Below are 15,495 nucleotides of genomic sequence, written 5' to 3'. Positions count from 1 at the left end.
CTTGAAAAGCGTTTTTTGGATCACCCTACTGGTACATACTGGATAATACAATTTTTTTCATAATCGAAATTATGTTAATCTACCCTCATATTTTGTCATGAGAAATCCAAGCAAATTATTTCTTCGAAAAAAATATTATAGTGGATAATTAGTAATCCTATTTTGAAAAATTCAAATTATCCAGTGCGTACTGTTATTTACATAACCTGGTTTATAAAATACCTTTTTTGGGCTCTTTACAATAAAAAAAGTTCTTAAAATAAACTTTTATTTCTTTAAGAAGATAAAAGAAATATTTTAAGTAGGATAAATGCAAAAATTATTGGTTAATTACATTTTCAGGACCAATATTAATCGAATAGGTTAATTCACATTTATGCGAAGGAGGTGGAAGAAAGTCAATCTTTTTCTTTTTCTAATATTCTAAGCAGAGTATTTCCAGCCGAAGCTCGACCAAAACGCTTTTTTTGTAATTTATTATTAAAAAAAAAATGATTTTTTTCAAAACAGCGATCTGAGCTTCGTGCGTTTTAAACAGAGATAAAGAAAATAAACGGTTTAAAAAAGCTCAGTAGCAAACGCTGAAACACGTATTTTATTATTATTCGAGATTTTATAATTTTGGTATAAATCAAATAAAAAAATGCACATAAAATTAAAATGAAAATAAACAGAAATTTTTTAATTCAGAACATTTTTTTAATTGATTTGAATTTATAAGATTCTTTAAAATTCAAATGTTTTTCAAGTTTAAAAAAAATCGTTTTTTTAGAAGGATTGCAAGCTGCGAATGTTGTGAGATGGAAAATTTCCCAAATTATGGAAATTCTTCTTGTTTAAAAATAAGAAATTCCTTTGATTATGTATAGAAATTAAAAACAAAGAATTTTGAAAGCAAAACGGAAATTGGAAGCTGTCCAATTTTAAAGTTGGCAAGATGGAAAGGTTTTCGAATGTTTATTAGTTTGTGTACTGTTTAAATTTTAAATTAAAAGCCTTAACTTTAGGAAACTTTTGAAATCAATGGGGGTTTGCAACTTAAAAGTTGCTTATTTTCAAACCAAGAATATAATTTATCAACATGCTAAAATACGTATTGTTGAAAAAGCTTCAATTCTATCTTAAAAGTTAGCAAATTGAAAAGCTTGTAATGTAAACTTTACAAATTTATGGATTTTTAAATTGTAAACAAAAAGTTTGAAAACATTTAAGCCACGAAGTTCTAAATAGAAGTTTCCCAATTTTAATTAATTTTTAAGGAATTTTTAAATATCATTTGCCAATAACGACCAATTTTCGAAAAATGCTACTTTTAAAATTATTTTTTTAAATAGATTGAAACGTTTATTTATTAAAATTGCAATTGCTAAAATTTGAACTTTTTAAAATTGAAGAAAATTGAAAAAAGAAAATTCAAAATTTGAAAATTCAATATTCAATTATCATTGACTTTCAACAGTTAAAAATTCAACAGTTGAAAATTTATTTCTCAATCTGAAATATTTTTTATAATTGAAAAATGAATTTTCAACTATCGAATATTTATTAAAATGCAAACTAATTGAATTTTCAAATAAAAATTAAAGTGTTTGAAACTCGATTGAATAAAATAAAATTTAATTAAAAATTTAATTTTCAACTGTTAAAAATTTGACAAAGATGAAAATTAACCTGCTTTGAACCAGCTATTGAACGTTGAAGAAAATTCACGTGTTAAAGATTTAAATTTCATTAATTTTCTGCAGTTAAAAATTAAAGTAGTAAAATTCAATTGTAAATTTTCAACAGCTCTATTGCTAATTAATTTTTTTTTAAATTTCAAGTGAAGATACAACATTTATTTGTTAAAAATTTCATATTCAGTTTTCTTTAACTTTCAACAATAAGAAATCGAACTGTTATAAAGTTAATTTTTAAATGTTGAAAATAAAATTCTCTTCCGTTGTTATAAATTCATTTTTCAAACATTAATTATTACAGAAAAATGTCAAAATTTGAATTTTCAATTAAAAGTTTAACTTTTGGAAAATAAATTTTTAGCAGTTCAATTTTTAACTGTTGAAAACGGAAGATAATTCAAATGTTTGAAAATCATATTTTAAATAAAATTTTCAGCTTTTGAACTTTTTACAAACGATTTTTAAAAGTTGAAAAATTAAAAAAATCAAAAATTCAACAGTTTAAATTTGAAGGAATTTAAAAATGCAACACTGAAAATCATATTTTATTTAATATTCAACTGTTTGATTTTCAACTGCTGAAAATTATATTTTCTTTAATTTTCAACTGTTTGAATTTCAACTGCTGAAAATTAAAGAAACATGAAAATAGAAAATCCAATTGTAGAAAATTGAATTTTCTTTAAAAAATCAACTGTTGGTAATTAAAAGAAAATAAAACTTAATTTCTAGCTACTGAATATTCAGTTTTCAATTTTAACCGTTTTTTCTATTTCTATCTGTTTAAAATTCAATCAAATATATTTTTAACTTTTAAAAAATCAAGAAAACTTATTTGTTCAAAATTTATTTTCTTCCTTAATTTTCAACAGTTAAAATTCAAGTGCTCAAAATTCTATAGTCAATTTTTAATAGTTCAATTTTCAACTATTGGAGATACAAGAAAATTGAAGTAAATCGAATTTTGAACTAAAAATTCAAGTCTTGATACTTCAATTTTTAACAGTGTAATTTTCATCTTTCAAAAGTTATATTTTCAACTTCTGAAAAAAATGTAAAATTAAATGCTTAAATGTGAAAGAATCTAAAAATTTAACTTAAAAAAATTTAATTTTCAATTTTCAAGAGATGAATTTTTTCCTAATTTTTAACTTTCAATTTTCAATTGCTGAAAATTGAAGAAAAATAAAAAATTCAATTTTCAATTTTCAGCAGGCGAAATTTTAACTGTTCGGAATTCAAATGTCTAAAATTTGAAGAAAACTGAAAAGCGAATTTCCACTTGTTAAAAATTCCACTTCAGAAAATTAAAGAAAATCGAAAAATTATTTGTTGAAAATTCCATTTCCAGTTTTTGCCTATTTTAAACACTTTAAAATTGAAGAAAAAGTGAATTTTTCCATATTAGAATAAGTTGACATGTGAAATTAGTAAATAAACATTTTAATCAATTAAAAAATGTGAAACAAATATATATTCGAAAACTGGTCGGTATTAACATATATTTTTTGTGGCAAATTAATAATTATCCAATGACTCTCAATAGGAAGTCTATGAGATTAAAAAAACCTTAAGCCTGATCCTCTCCTTAACAGTGAAATTATAAAAACTTGTACTTTATGCAAAATAAAGCAACTTTATCTGCAAAAATGATAAAATATGTCTAATCTGAACTTTTTTCTTAAACTAAATTTTCTTTAAATATAACAGTTAGATTTTTTGTAAGCATTAATCATTATTTTGGATTATTTATTCTATTTCGTCGACCAGGGTATTTCATTAATTTCCGATTTTAAACGTTGCCTATTACTGGTCAAATAATTTTAAAAAATTTTAACTCGACTCGTATTTGAACCGGGAACGCCAATATTCATGGTCGGTGCGTTATCCAAGCACGCCATCGGGGCCATAGTAAGTGGCGTAATCGGTTAACGCTCCACCCGTGAATATTCGTGTTCCCGGTTCAAATCCTGTCCGAGGTCAATTTTTTTTCTTTTTTCTAAAAATTATTGGACCAGTGATTAATTATAATTTTTGTTTATCAACGACAATAAGTGTTTCAGCGTTGCTCGGGGAAAGGAATGCAACAAAAAAAATCGATTGACAAAGGGCGCCAAACGACGTAATTTGTATTATTTATTAGATCTAAGTAGAATTTTATAGTAAAAACATCGATTTTTTGGTGAAGTTACCTTCGGGTTCTTTGGCTATGACTGTGCTGCTCCGATCGACGCCGCTTTTCTTATCCTCTGTACAACATATACACATTTACATCACGTACAGATAAACGACTTCTTATAAGTTTGCCTAGTGCCTTTGTTTATATGTATATATTAGGGTCATCCGATTTTTTTCTTCTCAATTCGCATCCGTACAAAGTGTTTTTTTTTGCGTGAAAATGACTTCTGATTTTTATCAGAATTTGAAAAAGAATGTTATAAAAGCCTGTTTTTAAAAATAAAATTACTATTTGAAATCAATAAACGCTGATAATGGATTCAGTTTCAACAGTTACAATTTCAACTATTGAGGAACTTTTAAACATTGAAAATTCAATTTTCAATTTTGTTTTCTTCCATTTGCACCAATTAAATTTTCTTAAATTTTCAAATACTCAAATTTGAATGTTTAATTTTTAACGAAAAATATTTCATTGTTAACTTTTGAAAATTAAATGTTCAATTCTCATTCAGTTTCATTAGATTAATGTTGAATTGTTGAAATTGAAGAAAATTGGATTTTGAACCAAGGATTTAACTGTAGAAAATTCAATAAAAATGAAAATTAAATATTCAACTGCTGAAAATGCGAGAAAATTAAAAATTTAATTTTCAGCAGTTTAATTTTTAATACCTGTTATTTAAATTGTTGAATAAATAGGAAAATTCAATATTCGACTGTTGAAAATGAAAAGAAATTGAAAAATCAATTTTCAGCAGCTGAAATTTCATTAAGGGCATGTGACACAGCCAAATACCTATATTACCGACCTCACTTTATCAGTTCATTGAATAATTTTTTGAATCTAAGAACTTTTTTGTAAATAAAATATCGAGCTGAAACTTTGGAAAATGTATTAAAGTGCAATAAAGTACGTTTAGGTACTGCATTTTGGTAGGAACTTCACTGAAAATGATTTCATTTTTTTACTGAACCTCGACATTTTTTGAACGTTCAAACTTTTTTTGCACATAAAATATCGGTCTCAAACTTTGAAAAATTCAAGAGTAAACGAAAATACGAACCCTCTAGAGCCTCGTCTAGGGGCCGCCAGGGTTCGTATTTTCGTGTACAACGTTACCGGCTGATGCCGGTGGAATTGATAGTTGAAATATTTTTTTTCACATCTTTTATTATTAAGCTTTGTACTTAAACGTAGTTTTCTTTCGGCTCTTGCATTTTTCAAAGTTTGAGACCGATATTTTATGTATAAAAAAAAGTTCGAACGTGCAAAAAATGCCGAGGTTCAGAAAAAAGATGAAATAATTTCCAGTGAAGTTCCTACCACAATGCAGTACCTAAACGTACTTTATTGTACTCTAATACATTTTCCAAAGTTTCAGCTCCATATTTTATTAACAAAAAAAGTCCTTAGGTTCAAAAAAACATTCAGAGAACTGATAAAGTGAGGTCGGTAATATAGGTATTTAGCTGTGTCACATGCCCTTAATTTTCAAATAATAAAAATAAAAAAAATTAATTTCTATTGTTTTAAATGGACTTTGGAATTTCAAAGAGTTGACAATCAATTTTTAAGGTTTGAATTTTTAGCTGTTAAAAATTGAAAACACAATGTTCAATTATCTTCCATTTGTTATAAATTTTCAGCCTTTAAAAATTTACGCAAATTGAAGAAAATTGAACTTTCTATTAAAAATTTAACCTTTGAATATTAAATTTTCAAGTGCACAAAATTCAACATAATTAAAAATTAAATTTTGAACAGTTGAAAATGAAAACAATTTTCTACAGATGTATTTCCATTTGTTGAAAAATAAAGAAAATTGAAAACTCTACTGCATAAAGTAAAAGCAAATAAAAAAATGACCCACTGAAAATTTAATTTTCAATTTTCTTACATTTCCAACTGTTAAATAGTTGTCAATTTAAGCTGTTGAAAATTAAGAAATTTTAACTTTATAAATTTAACTGTTGAAAATTCAATTCTCTACTTTTGACGTTTGACAATTTAATTTGCAAAAGTTGAATTTTCAGCGCTTAAAAATAAGAAAAATTAAAGACAATGGAATTTTCATTCAAAAAGAAAAACACTGTAGGAAATTACATTTTCAGCTGTTACAAATTCAAGTAAGATTTTTGACAGATTTATAAACAAAATTCTTTCATGTGATTTTTCTAAATATTTCAATTTGATAACAATTTTTCTATTTAAGATATGTTTTACAGTTTGGCAAGTAAAAAATAAAAAAATTGTACTTGCTAAACTGTAAAATATATCTTAAATAGTAAAATTGTTATCTTTTTTACTTTCCAAATTGTAAAATATATCTTAAATAGAAAAATTGTTATCAAATTGAAATATTTAGTTAAATTACATGAAAGAATTTTGAATTTACGGCTCCCCCAAACCGGTTTTTTAATTAATGTATGAAGAATTTCAAATTATAATTTGGAATTCTTCATGCATAAATTAAAAAACCGGTTTAGGGAAGTCGTATATTCTTTTTGAAAATTAAATAATCCACATTTAAAATTGATTAAAATTCAACTAATGGAATTTTATTATGCCGATTAATAATTAAAAATGTTGAATAATTAAATTAAACCTTGGCTAGCAGGACATTTATAGTACAATCTTTTTTTCAAAATCTGCTAAAACCTTGTATGATGTATGATATTATTTAAATAAAATGAATGTTCTATTCCGAAAACCCGATTTAGATTCTTAATATATTTTTTAATTCTGCCAAAAGTCAGGTGTCATTTTCATATATATTTTCTGTAGGGGTGTCGCATGAGAAAAAACGTTATTTTCAGACAATATGACAATATGAGTAGGTATGTACACGCTATCTCTTATATACAATACAATATACACTTTCCAAGCATATTTTATATAATGTATGTACAACAAACTTTTTCTCAAAATGGACGATAATTCACAAAATAAATTTTCTTTCCGTCTTTACTGTTTCCTCCATAGAGGAAATGAAATTTCCTTTTATTGATCAATATTCTACAAATTTCTTTCCTTTATTTGATGAAAACTTAGTAATTTTTTTGTGTAATGTCAATGGAAGAGTCTTTTAGAAGTCGAAGCTCATGCATTCTCTATTTACGTGCAGTGCAAGTGCAAGCTGACACGTCTTTTCTGCAGTAAATTCGAGTAAAAATTAAATTTACCGACTCCTTTAATAAAAAAAGCTTTTTAAAATCAATTATTACTTTTTATGTTAATTTTTTTCAATAATTTTACACCATTCTTGAATTTGAAGCAACGCAATTTAAAGTTCGCGCCAATTGTGACGTAAGGACACGCCACGCAGTACGAAGTCAATTCGGCACGAAATTTAAATCGCAAACTATTTATTATTTGATTTACAAACTCTAAAGAAATGTTACAATTTCCAGTGCTTAAAAATCTTTCCTTATAAATAAAATAATTAATTTTGTAGCAACTTTTTACCCGAATTTTCATCCGGAATGATGAGCGTGCAGAAGAAGACGCATGAGCTAAAAGCTTTGGATCTTTAATTCTTTATTGACGAAGGAGAAGAAAGGAAGGGAGAAAAAGGAAAGGGAAAAACTAACACAAACAGGTTCAGACGTATTGGAAATGCATGCCATTTTATATTCGTGTATTTGAAATACATTGCTCCTAAATTTTTCTTGCTCTAAAGATACGGAAATTGAATTCAGAATCCTATCGATCAACAAGTTCTGTCTGAACAAGCAAACAGTAAGAATGATATAATAAATACAATATTTATTTTCCTCCTCACTCTCAGAACTTGAGTTCTGGAAGAAATACAATAAAATTTAATTTAATTTTGTTTTTTATTCAGAACTTAATGTAAGTTAGTAATATATTTTTCTTGTACAAAGGGTTCTAATTCCAGATCTTGCTGAAATAAATTGAAAAACTTTTCTTTCCTCCTGCGAACTTAACTTAGGGCGTAGCCATTTCTTTACTTTTCTTCTTTTAGAAACCAATTTAGTTTCCTTCTATAAAGTGTTCTTGTAACTTTATTATTTTCTATGGTTGACAAGCATAAAAAGTTTTATAAGTTGCGTAAAATAATATTCCTTCAAAATTTATTTAAAGGCATTAATTTCGAAAAAAAAACTAGAAATTTAAATTTGGCGCCGATATCTCGAAACAGGGAAATCCCGCTTCAAAGATAACCTCTCAAGTAATCGAAATCACTTCAGAATGTTGGTACTAGCAAGGCGCGAAATTCAAAAAAAAGGAATTTTTTTAACAATTAACTTTTGTAAACTCGTCTTTTGTATTACTTATTAACTTTTATATGCTTATATAAATTATAACTTGCTAAAAATCACTAAAAAATATTTTCTTGACAATTGTTTTGTATTTCAAATATATAGTGGGTAAATTTGTGAGATGCGTGCAAAAAGTGAGTGTGGTTGGCGAGACGAGTATGAGTCGACAAAGACATTTGACATTCAGAGGACCAAAACCAGAATGGTGTTCATAAATCCATAACACCAGACTTTTACGTTGGGACAATAGCAAAATAGTGAGGGACATATACTCTATACCCAGGGTATAGAGGATTAAAAAAATTTTAAATAAAGGAATTTGATAAATGGGTACAATAATGAATCTAGAATCGTTCATTCCTCTGAGGTGAAATAAAAAGGCTTCCGCATACAATTTTTTGGTTATTATTCTGGCACCAAGACAACGTGCCATTGTTTCACGATCAAAGTGAGATCGCTGAATTTGAAGAGAAAGAGAGAGAATTTTTTACAGGAAACTGTACCAGGGTGTCTACCTGATAAATGATTATATACTTTTTGTTATTTCGCGGTTTTATTACAAAAATTGTTTTTCAGTCAATCTAAAAAATGTTCGAAAAATCGGAAAAAGATTTCTGATTTGAAACTGATAATTTTGGAAAAGAATTTTTCATTCTGAGTTGGAAGAGCAGATCATTTTTGACTTGGAACAGGCATTTTCGAGAAATTTACTTCTTCTGAATTAAAATTAAAATTCTATTATAAAATGGCCAAAACATTTCGATAATTCCTTGTTCTAAGTCCAATTATAATTATTTACAAAATTTTCAGGTCACAAGTCAACCTTATAATTCTTTACGAAAATCACCGTTTTCAATCGTCAAAATTAAAGGAAAAATTACAATTTTTCTCGGAAGTCCCTTAACCCAAGTTCAAAATAAAAATAAAAAATTAAATTCCATGTATGTCCGAACTTAAATTTTTTTCAAAAATTCCCTGTTTTCCCGATTTCTGGATCAGGTAGATACTCTGAATACAGATTTTTTTATTATTATTGCTTTCAGATAAATTTTTTTATGTTAAAAAAAGGTTTTGCTCGATTAAGGTGTTTAGTCAAAAATAATTTATTTCTGATGATACCTTTGTCTATATTGAACGTCTTTGACAACAATAAGATTTTGAAAAAATTGTAACGCATTATTTTTCAATTCGGGAAAGACATGTAAAAAAAGTGTGTATATTTTGAGTTTGAGAAAAAATATTTTAAAAATTTCTAAAAATATTATTATGTTTTTATCATTGACAGCAAAACACTCAATAGATGAAATTGAAATAATTTTTTACGAGAGAAAAGCAGTCACTGCAGAGAGATAAAGAAATAAATTTTTTGAGAGAATGGGATTAGTATCCTATCAAATTAAGAAGCTTTCCAATAGAAAAAAATTATTTTTTGTTCGGAGAAAATTTATCAAATTTTGTCATTGGCACTTCAAATTTGTTTACAATTTAAAATCGTTTGCTTTAAAAAATTGTTCGACCCTTCTTCAAGTGTTTTTGATTTCTTTTTGGCCATTTTGGAAACAACTCACTTTTTGATTTACTTAAAAGTTTATAAGACATCATTTTAGGGAAATAACTTAAAATTGGAATTTTATTGGTTCAAAACGTGTAGTTTAGCTTAAAAAAATTTGAACGCAGCTTATTCAGCAATTTCTGGTGACACATGGCCATATTCAAGTTAGTCAGCCTCCATGCAATTCTAACCTGCCTCGCAGTGATTTCTGGCTCGAGAAATTAATTATTTCGGAAAACGAGAAATTTAATACAAATATTGGTGTTAAATAAAGTTCCATAAAAATGATCATTCAAGAAAGTTCATAATTTCAAAGTAATGCGCGATTCTTCTTTTTTTATATCAACTAAATATTGAGATTACTTTAATATATTTAGTGATAACTTTCACCAGTACTCCTTAGGAAATGAGTTATTTCGCAAAAATGAGAATTTTTTACATTTAAAAACTAGACACTTTTTATTTTTTAAATAATTTTATACTTTGTAGATATGATATCGTGTTTTGAGATCTGCGATGGACTGAAAAGAGAAAATTTTCAAAATACGTATACTTTTCCACTTTTTCACCAACAGTCCTTTTTTATGCTAAACTAAACAAACTGGGTCAGTAAAATTCAACTTTTAACTTATTTTCAATAAAATTTTTTAAAAATCCAAAATTTTGATTTTTTCAAAAAGGGCCCCTACGATTATTAGGTATCAGCTCTTTTTGATTCGCGTCTTTTGAGGCTCATTGTGTATTCCATTTTTAACTTCAGTACAAAAAATAATACTAATAATACATTATTCAAAACAAATACTTTTCCCATTTCTCAAATCAAGAAAAGAAAAACTTGAAATTTGAATTTCGCGCCACGATTATCTCGAAACTAGAAGGCCAACAACATAACCTCTAAAACAGGGTAAATCACGTTAGGTTGGTACTATTGTAGCGCGAAATTTAAATTAGAAGTTTTTTTATTTTTTGGCTTAAAACATACCAACAGTATTTTTAAATACTAAAATTATATTAATCGTGATATTGATAGCATAGTGGCTTTTTATTTATTATAAAATATTATTTATTAGATTAATTATAAAAAATTTTCTTTTATAATTTATAATTCGATTCTCTCGTAGCAGAAGTAGGTAAAATAAAAGTGGTTCAAAGAGTTGGTAAATAAGTAAGATATCAGACGCTGCTCCTCGACCGAATTCCCGGTCCGCGTATTCTTGTTGGTACTTGGATGCTTCTTAATGCTCCTTCCGTTTGTTCTTGACTTGAAACTCATTGCTATGCATAAAGTGTATTTGGTATACAACTACGAATAAAACGCACGAACTATTGCTAACATTAATGTTTGGCCGACTTTACTGAAGCGGGCACTAAATGTTAATTTCGTTGGAACATTCCAGATTTACGAATTGTGAAAAATTATGTAAGAATTCTTACAATATTCGATCTAAATACTATTTTAAATATTCTTTCACTTTTTTTTAGTGATTAATGATTATTAGGTGTATTATAGGAAATATTCGAATTGCGCGCCACATTCTTAACACATATTTCATTTTAGAGGTTATGTTATCAAAAAATGACGTCATGACTTTGGTGAGGTTGTGGCGCGAAATTTAAACTATCTAGGGGTCATCAGCGAATTAGATCAGGTGTTTTTCGGAAATTTAAACATAACAATATTTTGGTTCAAATTTAATTATTTTTTTTTCTTTAAAGCCTAGTGTTATACTTAAGATTTACAATTCATATTTAGAGTTTCAAAATTTAAATATTCTATTAAAAATTTAAATATTTGGTTGAAAATTCTACAATTTTATTAAAAAAGATATCTTTTTTTTTATTAAAATTAATGTTTTTTGTTAAAAAATCGTCTTTAAGGGTTACAAATTAAACTATATAAGCTGAAACTTTATGCATCTTTTTGAAGATTAATCTTTTTGGTAAAAAACTTAATTTTCTTGGCTGAAAATTCATATTTTTGGTAGAAAATTCAAATATCCAAATTTTTTTACTTTCAATTAATTTTTTGAACTAAAAATGTAATTCCTTTTGTAAAAATTCATATTTTTGTTTGAGAATTAAACTATGTGATTGAAAATTCATGTATTTAATTTGTGGTTGTAAATTAAATTTTAATTTTTGTTGAAAAATTTCACGTTTTTGAATTAAAATTAGTCTGTGTTAGTCGAGGATTCAACTATTTGTTTAAAAATTCGTATTTTTTCGTTGAATTCCACTGTTTTTTTTATTTCAAATTAAAATCATTTTTGGTTGATGCATGGACAATTAAAATTGACTATTTATTATTCATCTTCTCAATAAAAAAACTAATCTTTTCGGTTGAAAAACCACTTTTATGGTCGAAAAATTGACTATTTAGTTAGAAATTGATTCTATTTGTTCAAGATTCATTTCAGTAAAAAAATAATTTCTTCAGCTCAAACATAACCTGTTTTGTCAATAATTAGTTTTTTTTTAATTAATGTCGCTAACGCATAAATACAATATCTGACTTTTTTGTTAAAAAAATCTTTTTCAGTTTGAAATTCAATTATTTGGTTCAAAATTTATGTATTTTGAAGAAAGTTCTACTTTTCTTTGTATAAAATTAATCTTTTTGGTTGCAAATTCATCATGTCGATTGAAAATTGATTTCTCTGATCAAAAATTGAACTTTTATGTTAAAAATCCAATCTCTTTTTTAGTTGGAAATTAATTTCATAATCTGAGATTTGATGGAGATGATTTATTTCTCTGATAAATGATGCAACGGTTTTGATTAAAAATTCGTTTTTTAGTCGAAAATTTAAACTGTTTTGCTAAAAATCCTTTTTTTTATTGAAAAAAACCTTTCCCTGTTTGCTGTTAAAAATTAATCTTTTTTAGTTAAAAGTGTAACTACTTGTGTGACAATTTATGTATTTTATTAAACATTCTTTTTTCGGAGAAAATGATTCCACTTGGATGAAAATTAATCATTTCAATTGATAATTTATTTTTTGGCTACATAATTAACGTTTTTATTAAAAAAAATTTTTTCTGATTGCAAATTAATTCAATTCAGTGTTAAATCAATTATTCGACTTTTGACCAAAAATTCATGTTTTTCAGCTAAAAATTTGTATTTTTGGGTAGTAAATTAATTTTCTAGTTTAAAAATGCATCTTTTTTCGTTAAAAATTCCATTTTTGTGGCAGAAAAGCAATCTTATTGGTTGAAAATTCATCTTTTGCATTAAAAATTCATTTTTAGTAAAAAATGTAGCTATATTTTTGAAAATCCTTGAAGTTTTTTTGTTGAAAATTAATTCTTTTAACTTAAAATTAAACTGTTTGATTTTTTGTGACAAAATTAAATTTTTCAAGTTGAAAATTTAACTGTTTGGACGAAAATGCCTGTATTTTCTTGAAAATTGGTCGTTTTTGGTAAAAAATTAATCTTCCTGTTTAGCAAACTCCTCTTTTTGTTAAAAAAATCAACTATTAATTTAAAAAGTCATTTATTTGGCTTAAAATGTACAAATCTGTCTTACGAAAGATCATAAGAAAAAATGAAATGGTATCAAACCCTCCCCACCCCCTTAAATATGTCTTCCGTAATTTGTGAATGACTTCTAAATAAAAGATAACATTTATAATAAGAAAAATGACTATTCGAGAAAGAAAAATCTTAGCCAGAGATTGTATCTTTAAACATTTTAATTATTTACTTTTTTTCGTTTAAATAAATTTGTAAGAATTGAAGGTTTTTAATTAATGTTGCACAAAGTTTAGTTGCACATTTTCGAAATTAGTAAGACGTTTTTGGAAAATATAAAATGATTTTAATTCGAAAAACTTATATTTTTTATGAATAGTAATTCAAGTATTAACATTTACTGCCCTCTTCATAATCGCTAGTGTATTTCGTAGCGGACGATCGGGAGCACATCGAAGGCATTCAACGAAAAAAAGTCATAATAGCAGCAAAATAAGATAAAAGTAAATTGAAGAATGGCACCTAAGGATGCAGATAAATTTTCGACAGTAACTTTCGATATGTTAATACACCAAACTCTCGGTTTCTGTCCCGCTGGTTTTGGCCTTCTTAGGGCTGCTGGTACTCACTCGTACCTACTGCGAAATTTGCGCAGGAATTCACTCACATATATTGCGCAATATTATGTCTTCCAAGTGGAAAAAGTTATTACCAAGGATATTTTCAGTCAACCCCTGATACTGGACTGAAACCGAGAGTTTAGTGTATTGTAATTTTCCCTTACCTAGAAAGTTTCTGCCAAAAAAAAACGAGTATCGTGATAGGAAGATGATAAATATAAAAAATGTGAGAAAAATATTAAAGTGAATATCGTGAGAAAGGGGTGATAATAGAAGCAAAAAAATGTGATGAGGAAGGTAACATTTATAAAAAAAAATCTGAAAAAATGCAAATTCTAGACTAATGTAACTAACAAAACTATTGAATCAAACCTTGCTAACTTCTTGTTCGGATCATCCAGAAGAGCTCAAAGATCGACTAAAAAGGGCATTTCTCTATTTTTCGAAACAAAGTGCTTTTATTTCCTACAATTTTTAAATTGTGACAAATCTAATTTGCAACATAGAATGACGTAATAGTCGACGATAATTTGACAATGGTGAATTCGACGCTCGTGCTACTTGCGAATCCTAGTCGATTGCTTTTCTGAAATTATCATACACATACAATTTTTTTTTTAAATCTGTGCTACTTCTATCTTTATCGTATTTACTAGTTCGAGGTGTAATCAAATAAAAAAATGCTACGTGATTGATAGCGTTGATGAGTGGGAGAAAGAGAAGAGATAAGAAAATGATCATTTCCGATTGCTGAAAGTGGTGGTCGATATTCACGGTCTCACTTCGAAAAACAAAGCGATAGATTTTATTTAAACCTATTTTTTTTTACTTCTCTGCCTTTTTTCATCCTGAAAGAAGCCTTATTAAACTTATTTTACAACTTAATGGTCAATGTTTTAGAATATTTTTTTATTGACAGATTTAGATTTAGTTAATTTCATCATTCTTGTACATTTAATTTTTTATTTTATTTCTTATTTAAATATTATAAATTAATATGAGAAAGTTACTTATCATTTATTGTAAATTAATACTTCCTGAAATGTTATTTAAAGACATGATTGTAATAAAATGTATTATTCAAAACATTTCTTATTAATTACAAAAAAATTAGGACATTTATTTTCTTGCAAATTATTCTTGTTTTTTGAAATATACAAATTTACATCTTCATTATTTTTTTATAATGAAAACGTCAAAAAACATATTAAACAACATGAAGCCAAAAACTAGTCGGTATTTTTTTATCTGATTTTTAAAAACTTTTGAAAACTTAAAAAATGGGAACAAATGCAATATTTCTGAAATTGCTACTAATTTAAGATTAATATGCTATTTCGATCAAAGCAAAATATTTGTTTATATTATTTACAGGGATCACAGGAATTCAGTGGTTTAATTTTAAGTAAAACAGGAGATAAAAATATATTTTTAAAAATTCAAGAAGATTAAAGATTGAAAAATATATAAAAAAGAAAAAGGAAAAACTTAAAATTTATTATAATTTTTAAAAGTATTAAAAATGACTCAAAATTCCTATTTATTTATTTCAGGCTTCACAGTCTTCTCCCTACTTCCCTCTTTTCACCCATTTCTCGCTTCCTATTATCTTTTTTACTATTATTATATTTTATTATATTAACTATTTTCTTAAATATTTATCATTTTTAGATAAACTCAACTATTTAATTTTTTGTAGCAA

The 15,495-nt window shown here is 26.2% G+C and overlaps 1 protein-coding gene across 14 annotated transcripts in view; it reads right to left on the bottom strand.

Moving 5' to 3' along the window:
- The window catches only part of LOC117177967 (calcium/calmodulin-dependent protein kinase type II alpha chain), a 590,749-nt gene that overhangs the window by 51,207 nt on the left and 524,047 nt on the right, over positions 1-15,495 (bottom strand). For 12 of the 14 annotated variants that reach the window (XM_033369108.1, XM_033369109.1, XM_033369113.1 and 9 more), the window contains exon 12: positions 3,872-3,928. The exons of the other annotated variants lie outside the window; for them this stretch is intronic. In XM_033369108.1, the coding sequence (XP_033224999.1) occupies positions 3,872-3,928 (57 nt within the window). The remainder of the gene's footprint in view (positions 1-3,871; positions 3,929-15,495) is intronic. 14 annotated transcript variants of the gene reach the window in all.

This window comes from Belonocnema kinseyi, chromosome 8, assembly GCF_010883055.1.
Source record: "Belonocnema kinseyi isolate 2016_QV_RU_SX_M_011 chromosome 8, B_treatae_v1, whole genome shotgun sequence".
NCBI lineage: Eukaryota > Metazoa > Arthropoda > Insecta > Hymenoptera > Cynipidae > Belonocnema > Belonocnema kinseyi.
Note: the sequence above shows the minus strand (reverse complement) of the source record. Positions and strands in the feature narration are given on the sequence as shown.